Source organism: Schistocerca americana, chromosome 1 (assembly GCF_021461395.2).
Source record: "Schistocerca americana isolate TAMUIC-IGC-003095 chromosome 1, iqSchAmer2.1, whole genome shotgun sequence".
Taxonomy (NCBI): Eukaryota; Metazoa; Arthropoda; class Insecta; order Orthoptera; family Acrididae; genus Schistocerca; species Schistocerca americana.
Window position 1 is genome coordinate 638,219,597 of NC_060119.1, and position 17,716 is coordinate 638,237,312.

At 47.3% G+C, this 17,716-nt stretch overlaps 1 protein-coding gene across 2 annotated transcripts in view; it reads right to left on the reverse strand.

Annotated features, from left to right (window-relative positions):
• Positions 1 to 17,716, reverse strand: part of LOC124607626 (centrosomal protein of 112 kDa-like) — a 155,582-nt gene that overhangs the window by 20,188 nt on the left and 117,678 nt on the right. For both annotated transcript variants that reach the window (XM_047139921.1, XM_047139920.1), the window contains exons 12-13: positions 5,343 to 5,385; positions 5,132 to 5,160 (exon numbers count right to left, since the gene is read on the reverse strand). In XM_047139921.1, coding sequence (XP_046995877.1) covers positions 5,132 to 5,160; positions 5,343 to 5,385 — 72 coding nt within the window. The remainder of the gene's footprint in view (positions 1 to 5,131; positions 5,161 to 5,342; positions 5,386 to 17,716) is intronic.

Sequence of the window (17,716 nt, forward strand, 5' to 3'; positions counted from 1 at the left end):
ATTTCATCCGCAGACAAATGGGTGAATGGAGCAAGTACATGAGAAAATTTCAAAAATGCTAAGTTATTGTGTGAATGGTAACCATGATAACTGGGATGTTTATCATCCATATGTGGTATCGAGTTGTAACACTAAAATACATTTGGGGGTCGGAATGTCATTGTACGAGGTGGTCTATGGAAGAAAGCTGCCATCACTGTTTGGCGTTCTACGTCCGAAATCGAGAGCTGAAGCGGCCGCAATGAGGAAATTTGCACGGACAATATGAGAAGTATGGAAGAGGGTACAGAAGGCAAATACGAAAGCACTGGAAAGGCAAGAACAACAGAATAAGCTTTTGGGACCTTTACCACAGTACAGGGTAGGTCAATGGGTACTGATCACGAAACAATAAACACCTAAGGGAAAGATGAAAAAATTCTTGACGAAGTACCACGGACCATACCAGATTGTGGAGATGACTTCGCCTGTAAATGTTAAAGTGCAGCTGCCAACAAAAACATCCGTTATCCAGTAAGTAGAGTAAAGCCTTTTAAAGGAATGGTGGACGGATTACCTCAATTACAAGGAAGTGAGCCAATTTCAGCGGCTAAACAAAGCGAACGGAAGGAGGAGGTCATGGTGGAGAGACAACAGCGGACGCATAACGTTCCGTATGCATTATGGTCACTGGGGGGAGTAAATTATTGTGTGTATAGTACTGCATGGCATGTTTTCATTTTATGTTTTTCTTTTTTTGGTTCAGAAAATTCTATAGGGGCAGAGTGAATTACTGGGAATGATTGAGGATGTCATATGATGGTGTAGTGACTTGTAGTGGGAAGGGGTTCTCGAGATATTAGCAATGCAGGATCTGACGTATTTAAACTCCATGTTAAACCCACAGTTTTTGGAAACGTTGCATTCCTTCATTAACACACAGGAAGGATCTATAACGGTTAATGAAGTACTGGAGTACGTTCGAATGTTACAACAGCATTGGAGCAACAGGATAATGACAGATCATTTCAGCCACAGGGTGTGCCATTTTTCAATTTTTCTTTGGTATAGCTTTGTGGAGAGTGTGGAAATGTGCACCAATAAAGGAGGTGCCAACACATCAGTTGCCTACGACATGGGTGACAGATGTAAACAGTGTATAGGGGTAGCGTTAATGTTTCTATGTTCTCGTTAGTTTTAGTCTGTAGCATATAAGTTTGTGAACTAGGTATGTTTACGCAGCCACAAGCCATGACTGTTATATTTCGATTCGCGACGAATCTTGTTGAAAGGAGGGAGGTGTGCTGCACTAGTATTAATCTTAGTCGTAGGAAAGAGGAATTTTGTTATAATTCAGTAAAGGTGCAGTTGAGCAATGAAGTCTGGGGCCACTGGCAGTGTGTAGTAATAGTCAGAAGTCAGTAGGCCACGCAGAGTCAACAGGGCCGGAGCAGCGATGGCGTTGTTGCACGTGACAGCGTTATTTCACGCACGATGTGTTTGGTGTGAAGCAACAGCGAGGCAGGGAACTGTAGCGTTGCTTGAAGTTATTGCGATGTATGAGGCTGGGGCACTAGGCCAGAGCCAGGAGGGCGATGTGTAAATGGCTGATGTATGGGAATTTACCCCTGCCCAGTTTCTGTCTCTCTCTGACACTACATTGGAAGCGAGGGGAAAAGCAGTAAAAATAGAGACAAGTGGGTGCCAGGTCAGACGAGAGTCTAGTCGGACCTGTGCTGGTCTACGCTTATAGGGGCCAGTCTGGCAGCGATGTTGTAAATATTCTGTGTAACCTGTTCATTATTTCTATTTACTTGTTTGGGTTGGAATCCACCTCTGGGGACGCAATAGGGGCCAGTCTGGCAGCGATGTTGTAAATATTCTGTGTAACCTGTTCATTATTTCTATGTACTTGTTTGGGTTGGACTCCACCTCTGGGGACGCAATACCAGGGCAGGACGGAACGGCAGCCGGGTACTTGGAGACTGCACGGTCTGCCTGATGGAGGGCAGTGACAGCGGTCTGCTTTGGGTCCAGGACGGGCCACGTTCGCTTCCCTCCTGGCATACTGGGGTCTGAGCGAAGCGTATGCTGCGGGAGGCACAGCAATGCTGCAACAGTGTTGGAGACTGCAGCAGGTGTTGCCATCCAGCAAGCACCACTAGTGGCAAGTTGCAGCACAGCATTTAGAAGGGCACAGGTTCGAGTCTGGTCCTGTCCTGGGAGCAGCGGCAGCCTGAGGGCCCTGGGTGACCAGTACAACCACCTTCGTCCCATGGTCGGACAGAGCAGGCCAAACAGGGTGGAGGGCGGCAGGGATCAAGGACTGTAACAGTCTCCGGAATCGTGGACGGAACGACGCCAGTCGCTACGCCTCAGCGAAAAATGACCGGGCGAACACAGCTGGTTTCCAGCTGAGCGGCCTTGCAGATGGCAGCAGTGGTGTCTGCAGTCCAGGAGTGCTGAGACGGCTGGACTCAAGGAACAGCATATGGGCGGCGCGCCTACATTATGCTTCTGTAAATTATGAGAATAAAGCAATGCTTCCGAATACCGCTGTATCACTCTGCACTGCCTCATGACGCTATTGAACTTGCTCGGTCTCCTGGTTGTGTATTCATGAATTCTGAAACGTGCACGAGAGTGAGCTGTAGTGTTGGACCAAGATCTATTTTTGATTCTTGTCAGAATGAACACTTCGGAAACAGTTCCTGAGTTTATTCAGTCTCTTTACATATGCCTCTGAATTAATAGTTGACCCTTTTGGCAACACACCCATGAGATAGACACAATTACTATCCCAAAAGATTGTCATTGTGACTAATGCAGCTAAGAAAGCTGCCTCAGATTTCTTCACTTACAGTGAGTATGGGTAGTGCCACTCCACTGCCTGCCTTTCCCTTTCCAGTTCAAAGTGATCTCTCCATTTGCTGTAAACTGCTCCAACAATACCTATTAAATGTCTTTTGATCTTGTGCTCTTTTGTCAGCATTCTTGGAACCCACCTTGAGCACAACTCTCAGTATCCAATATTCAGAATCATTGTACACATCTTTCCTATGCTTGCCAATAGCTCTGTCTAGTAATTATGTACCAATCTGCACATGTAATGGCATCTCCACTATTCACTATGTCAACAGCAGTGGCTGTGACATGGAAGTCCTGATTGTAGCCAGTCACAAAACTCAGTTTCTGCACTTTCTGATGCTTTAATTCTTGTTGTATAAGGATTTTCATTTTTAAAGACAATCTTTTATTTTTTATTTTACAGTTTTGAATTTATTCTCACTGTAACATGCAAACAAAGCCCGCACGACTACTATTACATCATAACATGTATATTAGCACCTTTACTTTACAATTATCTATGTTACCAAGGAACTATCCCGGAACCCAGTATCAGTGGAGGTTGCCCAACTAACAGATTTGTGGGGCAACAAAACTTTAATTTTTAACATTTCGCAGGGCTATGACAGAGTTTAAAATGTTGTTATAATCTACTCATTAAGAGAGATAATCTTATGTTAAAGATTCACCACAGTAAGACAAGTATTACTATGGAGAACTGTGTGTGTGTGTGTGTGTGTGTGTGTGTGTGTGTGTGTGTGTGTGTGTGTGTGCAGGTACTTTGACTTTAGAGCACTTAGTGGCTTCTAACAAACTCAACTTTACACACAATTTCTTTCAAATCTTTACAAAACTTTTTCTCACTGACCGTCCCTCGTCAATGTCTACCTTGTGGAGCTATGTAACATATCATGGAGAACTGTCACTCAACAATTATGGATCTCAGCAGTCATTTTCCACAGACATTGTGATCTTTATTGCTTGAAACTGTTCCTGGTCGCCTGCTGTTTAAAGTGTGGGTCCGATGATTGCCAAAAAACTATCAACCGAGGACAAAATTAGTAAATTAGGAACAGCATTAACATTTCTGCAGCAGTACCACGATTACAGCAATGATATGTGGGTTGCTAACTTTATCATGGAAACGATGCAGCAGTCGATGCATTGGTGGCATGTGGATCTTTGGTCAAGACAGAGCAAACAGACTGTGTCAGTTCGAAAAACTGTTCTGGCATAGGAAAGGCATTCTGCTTCTTGACTTCCTGCCCAGAGGTGAAACATGGATGCTATATGAAACACTGGAAATTCTGACAGGCTACGGAAAACAAGCAGTGAGGAGTGCTCAATGCAAGTGTTGTTCTGATCTATGACAACACTTGATCACGTATGACTCATTATTAAACAATGGTTCTGGATGAGCTTCTCAGTTCAAAATACTAATAATAAAAGAAGATATAAGTGTTTCATCATTTTTGGGAATTCACCCACTATAGGGACGAAAGATTTTATGGAAATATTTCATTGTGCAAGCATTTTTGAAGCTAAGTATGAAAATTTGTATTTGGCTCCTCTTTTAGAAATAAAACACATGCGTGTCACTGTTTTTGGAAATACAACCCTTAAGGAGGTGAAACATTTTATGAAAATATTTCGTTGTGAACGCATATTTACAGCTAAATTTTTGGAAATTGGTGTTGGCTTCTCAGTTGGAAGTGAAAAAATACGTGTTTCACTGTTTTTTGTAATTCAACCACTAAGGGGGTGAAATTGGGTCAGACTGATTCATTGACATCACCGCTCAGCCCAAACTGCTAAGGATAGAAACATTAACTTTGGAGAGGGTGTGGATCTCATATTGTAGGCATAATTAAAGAAGTGATTGTCCGAAATTCCACTCTAAAGGTGGTGAACTAGGGGATGAAAGGCTTTTGGAAAGTATGTCACTATTAAGGCAACTTTGAAGGTAAAATTTTAAAAACTGGTATTTGTGAACAAAATAAAAATTTGATGGCATAAAAACAAAAAAAATATCTGCAGGCTATACAGACTACACTAGCGAAGCAGCGGGCGTGACACACACACACACACACACACACACACACACACACACACACACACACACACAGAGAGGATGAACATTAATAAAATGACCTGCAGGGGGAAATGCAGTGTTGCCATGATAGATGGTGCTGGACAAATGACAATTCCTGCGACCACATTTCGTGTGTTCCTTGCATGTTCCAGGCTGTGTAACTGACTGTACCACAACAACCAAGTGTCATAATTTAATATAACAGGTACTTACCCAACGTAACGTTAACGTTCGATGAAGATCTGAAAAGATAATGTTCTATTAGTAAGCATTAACGGAATGGACTTTATGCAAATGTGAAAGTACTTAATTCGAAAATAGCTTTCCTCATGATAAACCACTTTCCACTTAAATATAACCAAATAAATACCTTGTACATTTTCATATTGTGGCACAAATGAGAGCAATATGAAACATATCTTACCTACTGTATTCAAGAGGGCATGGTTCCACATTTTCATCCGCTCCTGCAATGAGAAAATAAATGGCATGTAACAACTACTTCGCCTCAAATGGGTTTTAGTTTGCATATACACAAGTACGCACAAAAAATCTTTACAATGGCAACACACTACTAAAAATCAGATTACACTATGCAATCTTTCATCGGTCAAGTTTAATTCTTTGATGAGAAGGAGTGCTTGTGACTTAGCGCGATCTTGTTAAAAAAAAAAAATTTACAATAAGGGAGGGGGCGCAAAGGGAGGGGGCGGAGGAGGACGTGGCAGCGGCAAAGGGAGGGGGAGGGGAGCCTAGGACGTGGCAGCGGAAAAGTGACGGGGGGGGGGGGGGGGGGGGGGGGGGCCGAGGACGTGGCAGCGGCAAAGTGAGGGGGGGGGGGGCCGAGGACGTGGCAGCGGCAAAGGGAGGGGGGGGGGGGGCCGAAGACGTGGCAGCGGCAAAGGGAGGGGGGGGGGGCCGAAGACGTGGCAGCGGCAAAGGGAGGGGGGGGGGCCGAAGACGTGGCAGCGGCAAAGGGAGGGGGGGGGCCGAAGACGTGGCAGCGGCAAAGGGAGGGGGGGGGGGCCGAAGACGTGGCAGCGGCAAAGGGAGGGGGGGGGGGCCGAAGACGTGGCAGCGGCAAAGGGAGGGGGGGGGGGCCGAAGACGTGGCAGCGGCAAAGGGAGGGGGGGGGGCCGAAGACGTGGCAGCGGCAAAGGGAGGGGGGGGGGCCGAAGACGTGGCAGCGGCAAAGGGAGGGGGGGGGGCCGAAGACGTGGCAGCGGCAAAGGGAGGGGGGGGGGGCCGAAGACGTGGCAGCGGCAAAGGGAGGGGGTGGTGGCGAGGACGGGGCAGCGGCAAAGGGAGGGGGTGGGGGCCGAGGACGGGGCAGCGGCAAAGGGAGGGGGTGGGGGGCCGAGGACGGGGCAGCGGCAAAGGGAGGGGAGGGGGGCCGAGGACGGGGCAGCGGCAAAGGGAGGGGAGGGGGGCCGAGGACGGGGCAGCGGCAAAGGGAGGGGAGGGGGGCCGAGGACGGGGCAGCGGCAAAGGGAGGGGAGGGGGGCCGAGGACGGGGCAGCGGCAAAGGGAGGGGAGGGGGGCCGAGGACGGGGCAGCGGCAAAGGGAGGGGAGGGGGGCCGAGGACGGGGCAGCGGCAAAGGGCTGGGGAGGCGGGCCGAGGACGGGGCAGCGGCAAAGGGGGGGGAGGGGGGGCCGAGGACGGGGCAGCGGCAAAGGGGGGGGGGAGGGGGGGCCGAGGACGGGGCAGCGGCAAAGGGAGGGGAGGGGGGCCGAGGACGGGGCAGCGGCAAAGGGAGGGGAGGGGGGCCGAGGACGGGGCAGCGGCAAAGGGAGGGGAGGGGGGCCGAGGACGGGGCAGCGGCAAAGGGAGGGGAGGGGGGCCGAGGACGGGGCAGCGGCAAAGGGAGGGGAGGGGGGCCGAGGACGGGGCAGCGGCAAAGGGAGGGGAGGGGGGCCGAGGACGGGGGCAGCGGCAAAGGGAGGGGAGGGGGGCCGAGGACGGGGCAGCGGCAAAGGGAGGGGAGGGGGGCCGAGGACGGGGCAGCGGCAAAGGGAGGGGAGGGGGGGGCCTAGGACGGGGCAGCGGCAAAGGGAGGGGAGGGGGGGCCTAGGACGGGGCAGCGGCAAAGGGAGGGGAGGGGGGGCCTAGGACGGGGCAGCGGCAAAGGGAGGGGAGGGGGGCCGAGGACGGGGCAGCGGCAAAGGGAGGGGAGGGGGGGCCGAGGACGGGGCAGCGGCAAAGGGAGGGGAGGGGGGCCGAGGACGGGGCAGCGGCAAAGGGAGGGGAGGGGGGCGAGGTCGGGGCAGCGGCAAAGGGAGGGGGAGGGGGGCCGAGGACGGGGCAGCGGCAAAGGGAGGGGGAGGGGGACCGAGGACGGGGCAGCGGCAAAGGGAGGGGGAGGGGGGCCGAGGACGGGGCAGCGGCAAAGGGAGGGGAGGGGGGCCGAGGACGGGGCAGCGGCAAAGGGAGGGGGAGGGGGGCGAGGACGGGGCAGCGGCAAAGGGAGGGGAGGGGGGCCGAGGTCGGGGCAGCGGCAAAGGGAGGGGGAGGGGGGCCGAGGACGGGGCAGCGGCAAAGGGAGGGGGAGGGGGGCCGAGGACGGGGCAGCGGCAAAGGGAGGGGGAGGGGGGCCGAGGACGGGGCAGCGGCAAAGGGAGGGGGAGGGGGGCCGAGGACGGGGCAGCGGCAAAGGGAGGGGGAGGGGGGCCGAGGACGGGGCAGCGGCAAAGGGAGGGGGAGGGGGGCCGAGGACGGGGCAGCGGCAAAGGGAGGGGGAGGGGGGCCGAGGACGGGGCAGCGGCAAAGGGAGGGGGAGGGGGGCCGAGGACGGGGCAGCGGCAAAGGGAGGGGGAGGGGGGCCGAGGACGGGGCAGCGGCAAAGGGAGGGGGAGGGGGGCCGAGGACGGGGCAGCGGCAAAGGGAGGGGGAGGGGGGCCGAGGACGGGGCAGCGGCAAAGGGAGGGGGAGGGGGGGCCGAGGACGGGGCAGCGGCAAAGGGAGGGGGAGGGGGGCCGAGGACGGGGCAGCGGCAAAGGGAGGGGGAGGGGGGCCGAGGACGGGGCAGCGGCAAAGGGAGGGGGAGGGGGGCCGAGGACGGGGCAGCGGCAAAGGGAGGGGGAGGGGGGCCGAGGACGGGGCAGCGGCAAAGGGAGGGGGAGGGGGGCCGAGGACGGAGCAGCGGCAAAGGGAGGGGAGGGGGGCCGAGGACGGAGCAGCGGCAAAGGGAGGGGAGGGGGGCCGAGGACGGGGCAGCGGGAGGGGGAGGGGGGCCGAGGACGGGGCAGCGGCAAAGGGAGGGGGAGGCGGGGGCGAGAACGGGGCAGCGGCAAAGGGAGGGGGAGGGAGGGGGAGGGGGGGGCGAGGACGGGGCAGCGGCAAAGGGAGGGGGAGGGGGGGCGCGAGGACGGGGCAGCGGCAAAGGGGGGGGGGCCGAGGACGGGGCAGCGGCAAAGGGGGGGGCCGAGGACGGGGCAGCGGCAAAGGGGGGGGCCGAGGACGGGGCAGCGGCAAAGGGAGGGGGAGGGGGGGCGCGAGGACTGGGCAGCGGCAAAGGGGGGGGGGGCAGAGGACGGGGCAGCGGCGAAGGGGGGGGGCTGAGGATGGGGCAGCGGCAAAGGGGGGGGCTGAGGATGGGGCAGCGGCAAAGGGGGGGGGGGGAGGACGGGGCAGCGGCAAAGGGGGGGGGGAGGACGGGGCAGCGGCAAAGGGGGGGGGGAGGACGGGGCAGCGGCAAAGGGGGGGGGGAGGACGGGGCAGCGGCAAAGGGGTGATGTCGGGGGGGGGGGGGGGAGAGCGGTGGCAATTGGGACTGGCAGCAAAGGGGAGGGGATGAGGAAAAGGATAGGGAAGGAAATATGATTTCACGTGGACCGATAGGGCTCACGAGGCAGAATATGCAACACAGACAGAGAGAGAGAGAGAGAGAGAGAGAGAGAGAGGCGTGGCACATGACACTCTTAAGATGAGAATGTTGCTTTGTAGCAACAAACTGCATTTGTGTCCGGCACATTTCACTCAGAAGCCCTTACACATTCTAGATACAGTTCCAATCTCTTCCCATGCATACAAAAATGCCTACAGAATAGGAGTAATTATTATGCCGAAGTATTGAAAGTGGTTCCGAGGAAACAAAATTTTTTGACCAACCACTGACTTGACTGCTGTGGATGCATCTAAGTATGGTCTGAGTTTTCCTTCATGTTACTGGTGTGCTGAGGTGCCCTGTTCTGTCAGCCCTCTCATTGTTGCAGATAACTTCAAGTGCACTCCGCCACAGGTACCTGCATGCACTAGACATGTTGACATGCAAAGCAGAATTTCTGCAATGCCTTGCCAGAGAATTTCAGAGTTCCAGCTACATCTGCGTTTGCTGCTGTAGTCCCTCAATGCAAATATAGACTATTTTTCGTGTTTCTGCCCAAACGTTAAGTACGTCCATTCTTGTCTCATCGTAATGGTTGATCACTCTGTAGAGAACCTTTAGAACTCATTACGAGTGACAGTGAGTGTTAATTATGATGTCGGTAAGTCTTTAATAGAATCTTGAAATGACAGTCACAAGCCCTGCACATCAGAAGAATCAAGAAATGATAGAGAAACATTTCAGGAAAGTGCATGCCTTAGTGACCCTTTTGATTGGAAGCAAACCTATTTCCAGCCCTTACAGCATGTATTTGATGAGTGCTTCAGGGCATAAATGTCAGCTGGTTAATGACTCAAGCATTCTTGTATTTTTCGTGATACTCCTGTCAGAAGACCTGCAGGTGAAACAACTCTGTTTTATGTATTGACCTACAAAAGTACTTCAAAACCTCTGCATTGTCTGTCACAGTGGAAAAATACTGGTTTTGAAGAACTTAGTTATGCTTTGCTTGTCTTCTAATGGCTCAAGTTAAAGTTACTGGTTCAGAGAGATACTTCTAAACACACCAATTTTCAGCAAAATCAGGTCCTGAGAATTTTACTTTTGAGAATGCTGGGCTTTTGTGAGATTTCTGTCAGTATTGGAGATGACAGTTTGTTTAAAATTAGGAATATCTGTAATAAAGATCTCAAGAAGTTTCACAGTGCATTTAATTCATGTCAGGTGGTTTGCATTTGTGAAAGTCTCGTTCAGAAGTCGAATAATCTTTTAAACAATTTATTCCATCAAAGGAAAGTAGATTCAGAAGGAAGAAGGAACAAAGATTGGGTTTAATATCCCATCGGCGTTGAGGTACATTAGAGATGAAGCACAAGCTCGGAATGTGTCAGGGAAGGGGAAGGGGAAGGAAATCAACTGTGCCTTTTCAAAGGAACCATCTCAGCATTTGCTTGGAGCAATTTAGAGAAATCATGGAAAACCTAAATCTGGATTGCAGACATGGATTTGAACCGCTGTCATCCTGACAGCATATTCAGAATAAAAACATTTGTGTTGTATGACTGTCAGACTAGGTACATTTTGGACTTCACTGTATATAAAAGTGCAACAACAAATACTGGGTTTGACAATTTATGGAAAAGTGGCGACGTACTGGCAACACTTTTGAGATATATTTAGAGCGTGTTCTGTACGTCGACAACTGGTGTTCTGGCACAGACCAGCTGCTATTGCTTGACAATGAGGGAAGAACTGCAGAAGAAATTGAAATGAGGTGAAACTGTTGCACTGTGCTCTCACCCTTTGTTGAAAGCATCAGCTATCACTCTTTGCTTTGGATAGTATTAAATGCTTTACTGCTGTTGCGTGATGCTCTACAAACAATGTCTACAATTTCCATTAGTTGTCCAACAGCAACGCGTTTTAAGATGAGGAGTGCTGTAGCTCAAAATTAATTTTACAGTTTCTGTTCCAGTCAGAATATCTCACTAAGTTGTTTAATGTTATAGAAAGCTTTATATTTCATTTGTTTTCCTTTTAGAAGCAATTATTAATGCAATTTTTTCGTGGCGAATTCTTATGTTATCACGCCACAGTAACTGTGGTGTAGTGTGTTTCACTGTCATCGTTTATGTTGTTATGGTAAACGTATGTGGTAAACTGTGTGAATACCTTGCAGTGCATGCTCTATAGCAATAGAAGTACACTGCACATTTTGCCATGTACGGATTCATAGAAAACTTAACAGTGATTGAATTGGGTATTTATGGCATTCAATTAAATTTAAACCAATAAAAGTGCCCATGTTTTGTAGCTCCTGGAGCAGTAGGGAGTTAATAATACTGGTATCAGCAAAAACATCTACAGAGGTTGCTAATTGCTTTTATATAGGCTTAGCACAGAGCGTATATGAAGTACAGCGCACCTGCAGTACAAAAATTAAATGTTGTGTCTCACTCTCTCATATTACGTGAGAATGCCAAACAAATTTAGCAGAACAATTCAGGACCACAAGCTGAAGTAAATGCACAATCACAGGGTTGCCAAATATATGCACAGATGTTGTCAATTCTTAGCTGTGCTACGGGCAGCTATGTAGCAAAATGCTTGCCATGCTCATCTTATACAGGATCCCAGACGGAAGGCAAGAGCATGTTTGGTTTCTATGCAGCATTATCTCCAAACACATTCTAACGTCGCCTTTCACGCTTTCTATGTTTAAGGCATTCAATTTGAGATAATCTATAATTCCCCATTTCCTGAAGCTTTCTGGCATGGAAAGGGGCTTTAATGTGTGTGTTATATAATTTCATTGTTGGGATAGCAAAGCTCGTGATATTCGTTTCACCTAATGCTGTATATGGGATTTGAAATATTGAGGTATATATTTTTTCATCATGATTAAAATTTCCCTAAAATATAAAGGAATAAAACACTTACTTTTTAAGTTTTCAACTTAACTTATTTTAATGAAATACGAAGTAACTGGAAATCAAACTTGACACATATGTCATGAAACATTAAGATATTAAACAATTTGCACCTCAAAATTGGCTTGTCTAGGTGCACTCGTGTGCCACATACAAATAGAATTTCACAATTACTACAAGATTGCAGAAGTATGTCACCAGGGATGGAAGCAATCCCCATCAAATCAGAAAGAAGTTACCTTGAAATGTCTTACTGCGGGTAGTATGTAGTTACCGAAGTCCATCTAAAATGTGAAGTCTGCAATCCATCACAGACTTTCTAATTTTCGTTCCTGCACTCCTTTTTTCTTCATAAATTCGACAATAGTTAAATTTAAATCAATAAATAATTCCAGGCATGGCTCTTGACTTAACCAATGCACTTTGTAGTAATTTATGAAGTCTCTATACTCTCCATTCATTCCCATTAAAAACTGTTGCAACTGAAAATAGAATAATGGATACATAATCAGAAATTTTACTATTTGTATCACCAGTTTCTTCAAGTGTTCCATGCTTGCAAATTTAGCACAAAGTGCTTCTTGATGTACAGAACAATGAATCCCGTCTGCCACCATCTTAATTTTTTGCTCTTTCATTGAGTTTGAACTCTTCCTACCTGGTATTATAATGTCATTTTGTAGCAAATAAGCAATATCGTTGCTTATCCGAACAGAAAATTATCAACCCTCTCTTCTACCATTCCCATTCAATTTTATGGGTTATGATGACAGATCACTAGAATGCCTCTTTTAGCGCAAACTGCCATCAGACCTATGAACATCTTTTAAACCTCAAACAAATAGCAAAGGATTAACAGCAGTGACACACGACTCTGCCGAACTTGCGGAGTTGTGCCGATCGGAAAATGCCGCACCACAATGCTAAATGAACTGCTGTGCTGTTCCGGGTACTTCCGAGACGGACTGAGCAAAGTTGAGTGACAGTGCCAGGTCTTGGCCCGCATACACTGCACACATGAAGTTTGGGATGCTGTGGCTGGCCCTGATACAGATCATGTGTCTACACATTTTGATGAGACAGTTTGTGAGCATCAAAATATGTGACAAATGGCGACTGCTTTTGATTGCATTGATTTTGAATCTTAAAACATTTACATCGCCAAGGGACTGTAGACATTAGTATTTGACATAATTTTCAACTTGATACCTTTTTCCTATTCCTGAGAGAAAGGAGTCTTAATACACTAATAAAGTCGGTTGTAATGGTTTGGTTTGTACCGACTGAGCTATGGAACCATATAAATATGTAACCTATGTCCACCCAAATATTTCATAATAGTATCGTGCAAAAAGTTTTAAGTACACTGGTAAAAAACTTTTCAAGATCTTTTTATTTATTATAATTTCATGGTCTGTAACTTCAAAGTGGGGAAAGCTGCAAACACTACCGAAAACTGTATCCTGAAACAATTACCACAGATACTACATATTAAGATGTACATCCAATTCCCATACATATTTAGCAAATTTGAGACACTGCCGGTTCGCTACTTTCTACGTATTGGGAAATGTAATGGTGCTACAGCATTCACTTAGGGTAGCCCAAAGTTAATTTTTTGTCTGAAGATGTCTCATCTCATTTTGCATGAACATTTAGCTGAGTAAGAGATCTGTACCCACTGCATTCCACACAATTTGATGCAAGTTCAAAAACAAGCTCATCTCAATTGGTGTAAAGAAACACTCAAAAAATTCAAAATGTATAATCTGTTCCTCATCATAATGTGGGTGGGTAAGGAGGGGGCAAATACATTCATGAGCCACACACTAACCAGCAATACACTGTTTGTTTGTTTGTTCTAGATAAATGAAAATCAACAAAAGTTAAGAAAAACATCAAATTAACATCCCATTGTCTTCAACACCTGATTTATTGCCAAACAGGTTCTTTTTATCCGTATGTAAAAAGAGAGAAACATGGATAACTATTTTAATCATTTCACGTAATTGTTGTGCTTGGTTTTCTTTCCGGCACTTTTGAATTCATGCCATAGCTACCAACTGAACAGTCCCTCTGCCTGTTTTGCCACCCGTTGTAAGCAGGGGTTTCACACGCTGCTATTATGCTATTGGATGAAGCTATCGCTTTCTGGAGTGGCCATTAGGCATGAAGTGCCGCCTCGGAGCCTCTCAGTTTGCCATCAGTAACTGCAGTAACAGTATTAAATTTTTGGAAGGTGGTTATTAGCAGGCGTCAAGTAATGTTTGTTTCACCCTCAGCCTTTTTTTAAAAAAAAAAAAAACAACAACAAATATCAATCAGTTTCAGTCACAGACCACCTTGACAGATTCTATACAGACACACAAAAAAACTACATGTAGTACACAGGAAACATTACACATTCAAAGATTTTTAGAATCAAGAAACTTGTCATCTAGATGTTTTTATGCCATATGATGAAATACTTTTGGTAGATCTTTGACAAACTTCTCAATATTTTGTACAATTATAATATTTATAACACTGATTTTCTTTTCAGTACTGCTCTGTTTACATTTATTAGTATGTTTGCCTCTAAAAGTCCTGTGTTGTATACTGGAATTCATGACATGTTCTACACGCGAGATTTGGCCGTTATTTAAGTAATGACAGATGTGGTGTCGTGGCTTACACTGTTCTGATCCTGTTAGTGTTCATGTATATTTTGCACTTCATAGGAAGATAATTTGTAAAATTTCCTGTATACTACATGTAATTTTTTTTTGTATATTTGGCTAGAACCTGTGAAGATGGTTTGTGACAAACTGGTCAGTATTTGGTTCTTAAATAAAAAAAAAAGCTGTTGATAGTTAAACACGCATTTTGTTCATTTAATAACAGCATTGCCTAGGGACTCTATAGTGGTGATGGTGAGTGTGGCATTTGCTGTAGACCTGGTAGTCAGTCTGGTTCCCGAAGACATGATAGCAATTTAGTGGCTTGGAGTCAGGTAAAAGGTTTTTATTGTGTGTATTGCTTAATAGAGATGGGCAAATTGAAACACGTAACTGTTTCGAAACAAATGGAACAGTACAATGTAATGTTTCGATACGATGTTTCGAAACAGTGAAACAGTTTGTGTTTTGTAATCTAATAAACCTACACATTTTATCATCTTGAATGTCTACTGTATAAGTTTGTCCATATAAACATAAATGAGGTGCGAGAGCGCTAATCATATCGCAGAAAGTATGAAACTATCACTTAGGCATCTTGGCAGTTTCGTATTTCCTGAAGCAAATGCGCTGCTTCCGTGTTGTGTGACTTTCATACTTTTCAATTGGCCGAGGACAGCCATAGCTGAAGACAGAAGAGCCACCATGAACGAACTGGAGGTGGTAGCAAACTGCAGAAACAACGGATATGCTACTGGGATTCCCACATTCCGTTAGTATGGGTAATATACCCATCTTGCTAATTTCCATGCACACAAAGGGAATCATTGTGGATAATAGGCACAGTGACTATAGACTCACAAATAATGCCAAATAATTCGAATAAATAACAAAATATAACAGAAAAAATTTTGTCTTTTAAGGTGTTTCGAACCGTTACTATAAATTCACTATGCTTCCCAGCCCTTCCCGTTCACCATTACACTATCAGTGATACGTCAAACAGATTGCTTGCAGTTATACCTACATCAAATTTACGTATATGTCTAATAACTGTCACTTTACACTATTTTTTATTCAAAATGTTGTAGGCTTACTTGCGTTTCTTAATATGATTACTATACATGACCAGAGAAACGTATGTTGTAAAAAAAAAAAGTGGAATTTAACTGAATGATTTTCACATATTTATTATTTTGAATGTGAATAGAATACGTTGTTTTATTGTTTGGTTAGTGTTTATAAAGCAGATGTTACACCATTTCGGAGTAGGACAGTCAGAAACGAAGCTTTATTTTCGGGTATCTTAAGCTTCATGCTATTGCTTGTCAAAAAGATTTCGACACTCTTGAAAGTGTTTCACAAAGTGGTATGTTGTGTTTCAGTACCTATGCCGAGCCCGAATCTCGTCCGACACAGTGCGGAATAAAACATCACTGTTTCGATACAATTAGTCCGTTCCAAGCAGAGGTGGACTGAAACAGCCTTATTTTGAAACAACGATACAGTTTCTGTGTCTGGCTCGAGATCGAATCTGGTCCGGTTACCCGAGACAGGGGCGGAATGAAACACCACTGTTTCGAAATAGTGAACCACAGCCGTTCCGAAACACTGAAACAGTTCCACGTATCGGTACACTGTATCGAAACATAGAAACAGTGGCCAAGTCTATTGCTTAACAACCCGCACTTGACAGGTTACTCGCCAGGCCACAGCGAAGATACAGGCCAATGTAATTTAATAGTGCTGTCATCGTGAGTGTTTGCTGGTGTATTTGCAACTCGATACACCGTTGCTGGTGGAGTAGTTGGTGGTATCTAAAATCCACAGAGTTACGGGGGTTGAGTTGTTTGGGTGAAGACACCAAACTGTGAGGTCATTGGTTTCATCGGATTAGGGAAGGACGGGGAAGGAAGTCTGCCATGCTCTTTCAAAGGACCCATCCCGGCATTTGCCTGGAACGATTTAGGGAAATCATGGAAAATCTAAATCAGGATTGCCGGATGCGGGATTGAACAGTCATCCTCCCAAATGCGAGTCCAGTGTGCTAACTACTGTGCCACCTCACTCGGTCTGAGTTAAGGTTCAGTCACTGTTTAACACCCAATTACAAGGAGATATGTGCTGGAGTGCACACTGCCAGGGAGTATATAAAATTTCTGTATGTTGCTACTATATGTTACAGCAATATCTGATTGCAGTGTAAAGGTTAGTTCGTTTCGCTTGTGACCACCAAGTGCTGATTATTGCTCAGTTCAAGTAGATGAGCTATGGAGCCATGTGCTACGGTGTTGTGAACGCTTACAAGCTAAAACGGCTTTGTGCTTTTGGTTGGTTGGTTTGGAGGGATTAAAGGGACCAGACTGCAACGGTCATCGGTCCCTTTTTCCAAAGACAAAGAACACCCACAGAGAATAAAAACAAGGAACAGAAGAGATCACAGACGATACAGAACAAGAGAAACGGAGACAAGGACAAGACAAAACGAACTAAAACCACACAGAGTGTGACGGTGGTTGGCCGACCATAGAAATAAATAAGGAAAAGCCAACCACTTAGAAACACATTAAAAAACCAGTGGAAAATCATAGGCCAAAGGCCAGAGTCAACACAAAACAATAAAATAAAACAGAAACACTCAGAGTAAATGATAAAATCCCCCTGCCCGAATAAAACGTAAAACTAAGTCAGCCATAGTGGAGTCGTCCGTTAAAAGGGCAGGGAGCGTAGCAGGCAGCGCAAATGTCTGCCTGACCACTGCTAAAAGGGCCTGACCACTGCTAAAAGGGGGCAGGCCAGCAAAATGTGGGCCACTGTCAAAGCTGCCCCACAGCGACATAGAGGAGGGTCCTCCCGGCGCAGTAAATAACTGTGTGTCAGCCGGGAGTGGCCAATGCGGAGCCGGCAAAGAACTACTGAGTCCCTGCGAGTGGCTCGCAGGGATGACCGCCACACAGCCGTCGTCTCCTTGACAGCACGGAGTTTATTGCGCATTGTCAGTTCGCGCCATTCATCGTCCCATAGCGCCAAGATTTTGCGGCGGAAGACTGCCCGCAAATCAGTCTCTGGGAGGCCAATGTCCAGAGATGGCTTACTGGTGGCCTCTTTCGCCAGGCGGTCAACATGTTCGTTACCCGGGATACCGACATGACCGGGGGTCCACACAAAGACCACAGAGCGGCCGCAACAGGCGAGAGTATGCAGAGACTCGTGGATAGCCATCACCAAACGAGAACGAGGGAAACACTGGTCGAGAGCTCGTAAACCGCTCAGGGAATCGCTACAGATAACGAAGGACTCACCTGAGCAGGAGCGGATATACTCTAGGGCACGAAAGATGGCGACCAGTTCAGCAGTGTAAACGCTGCAGCCATCCGGCAAGGAAC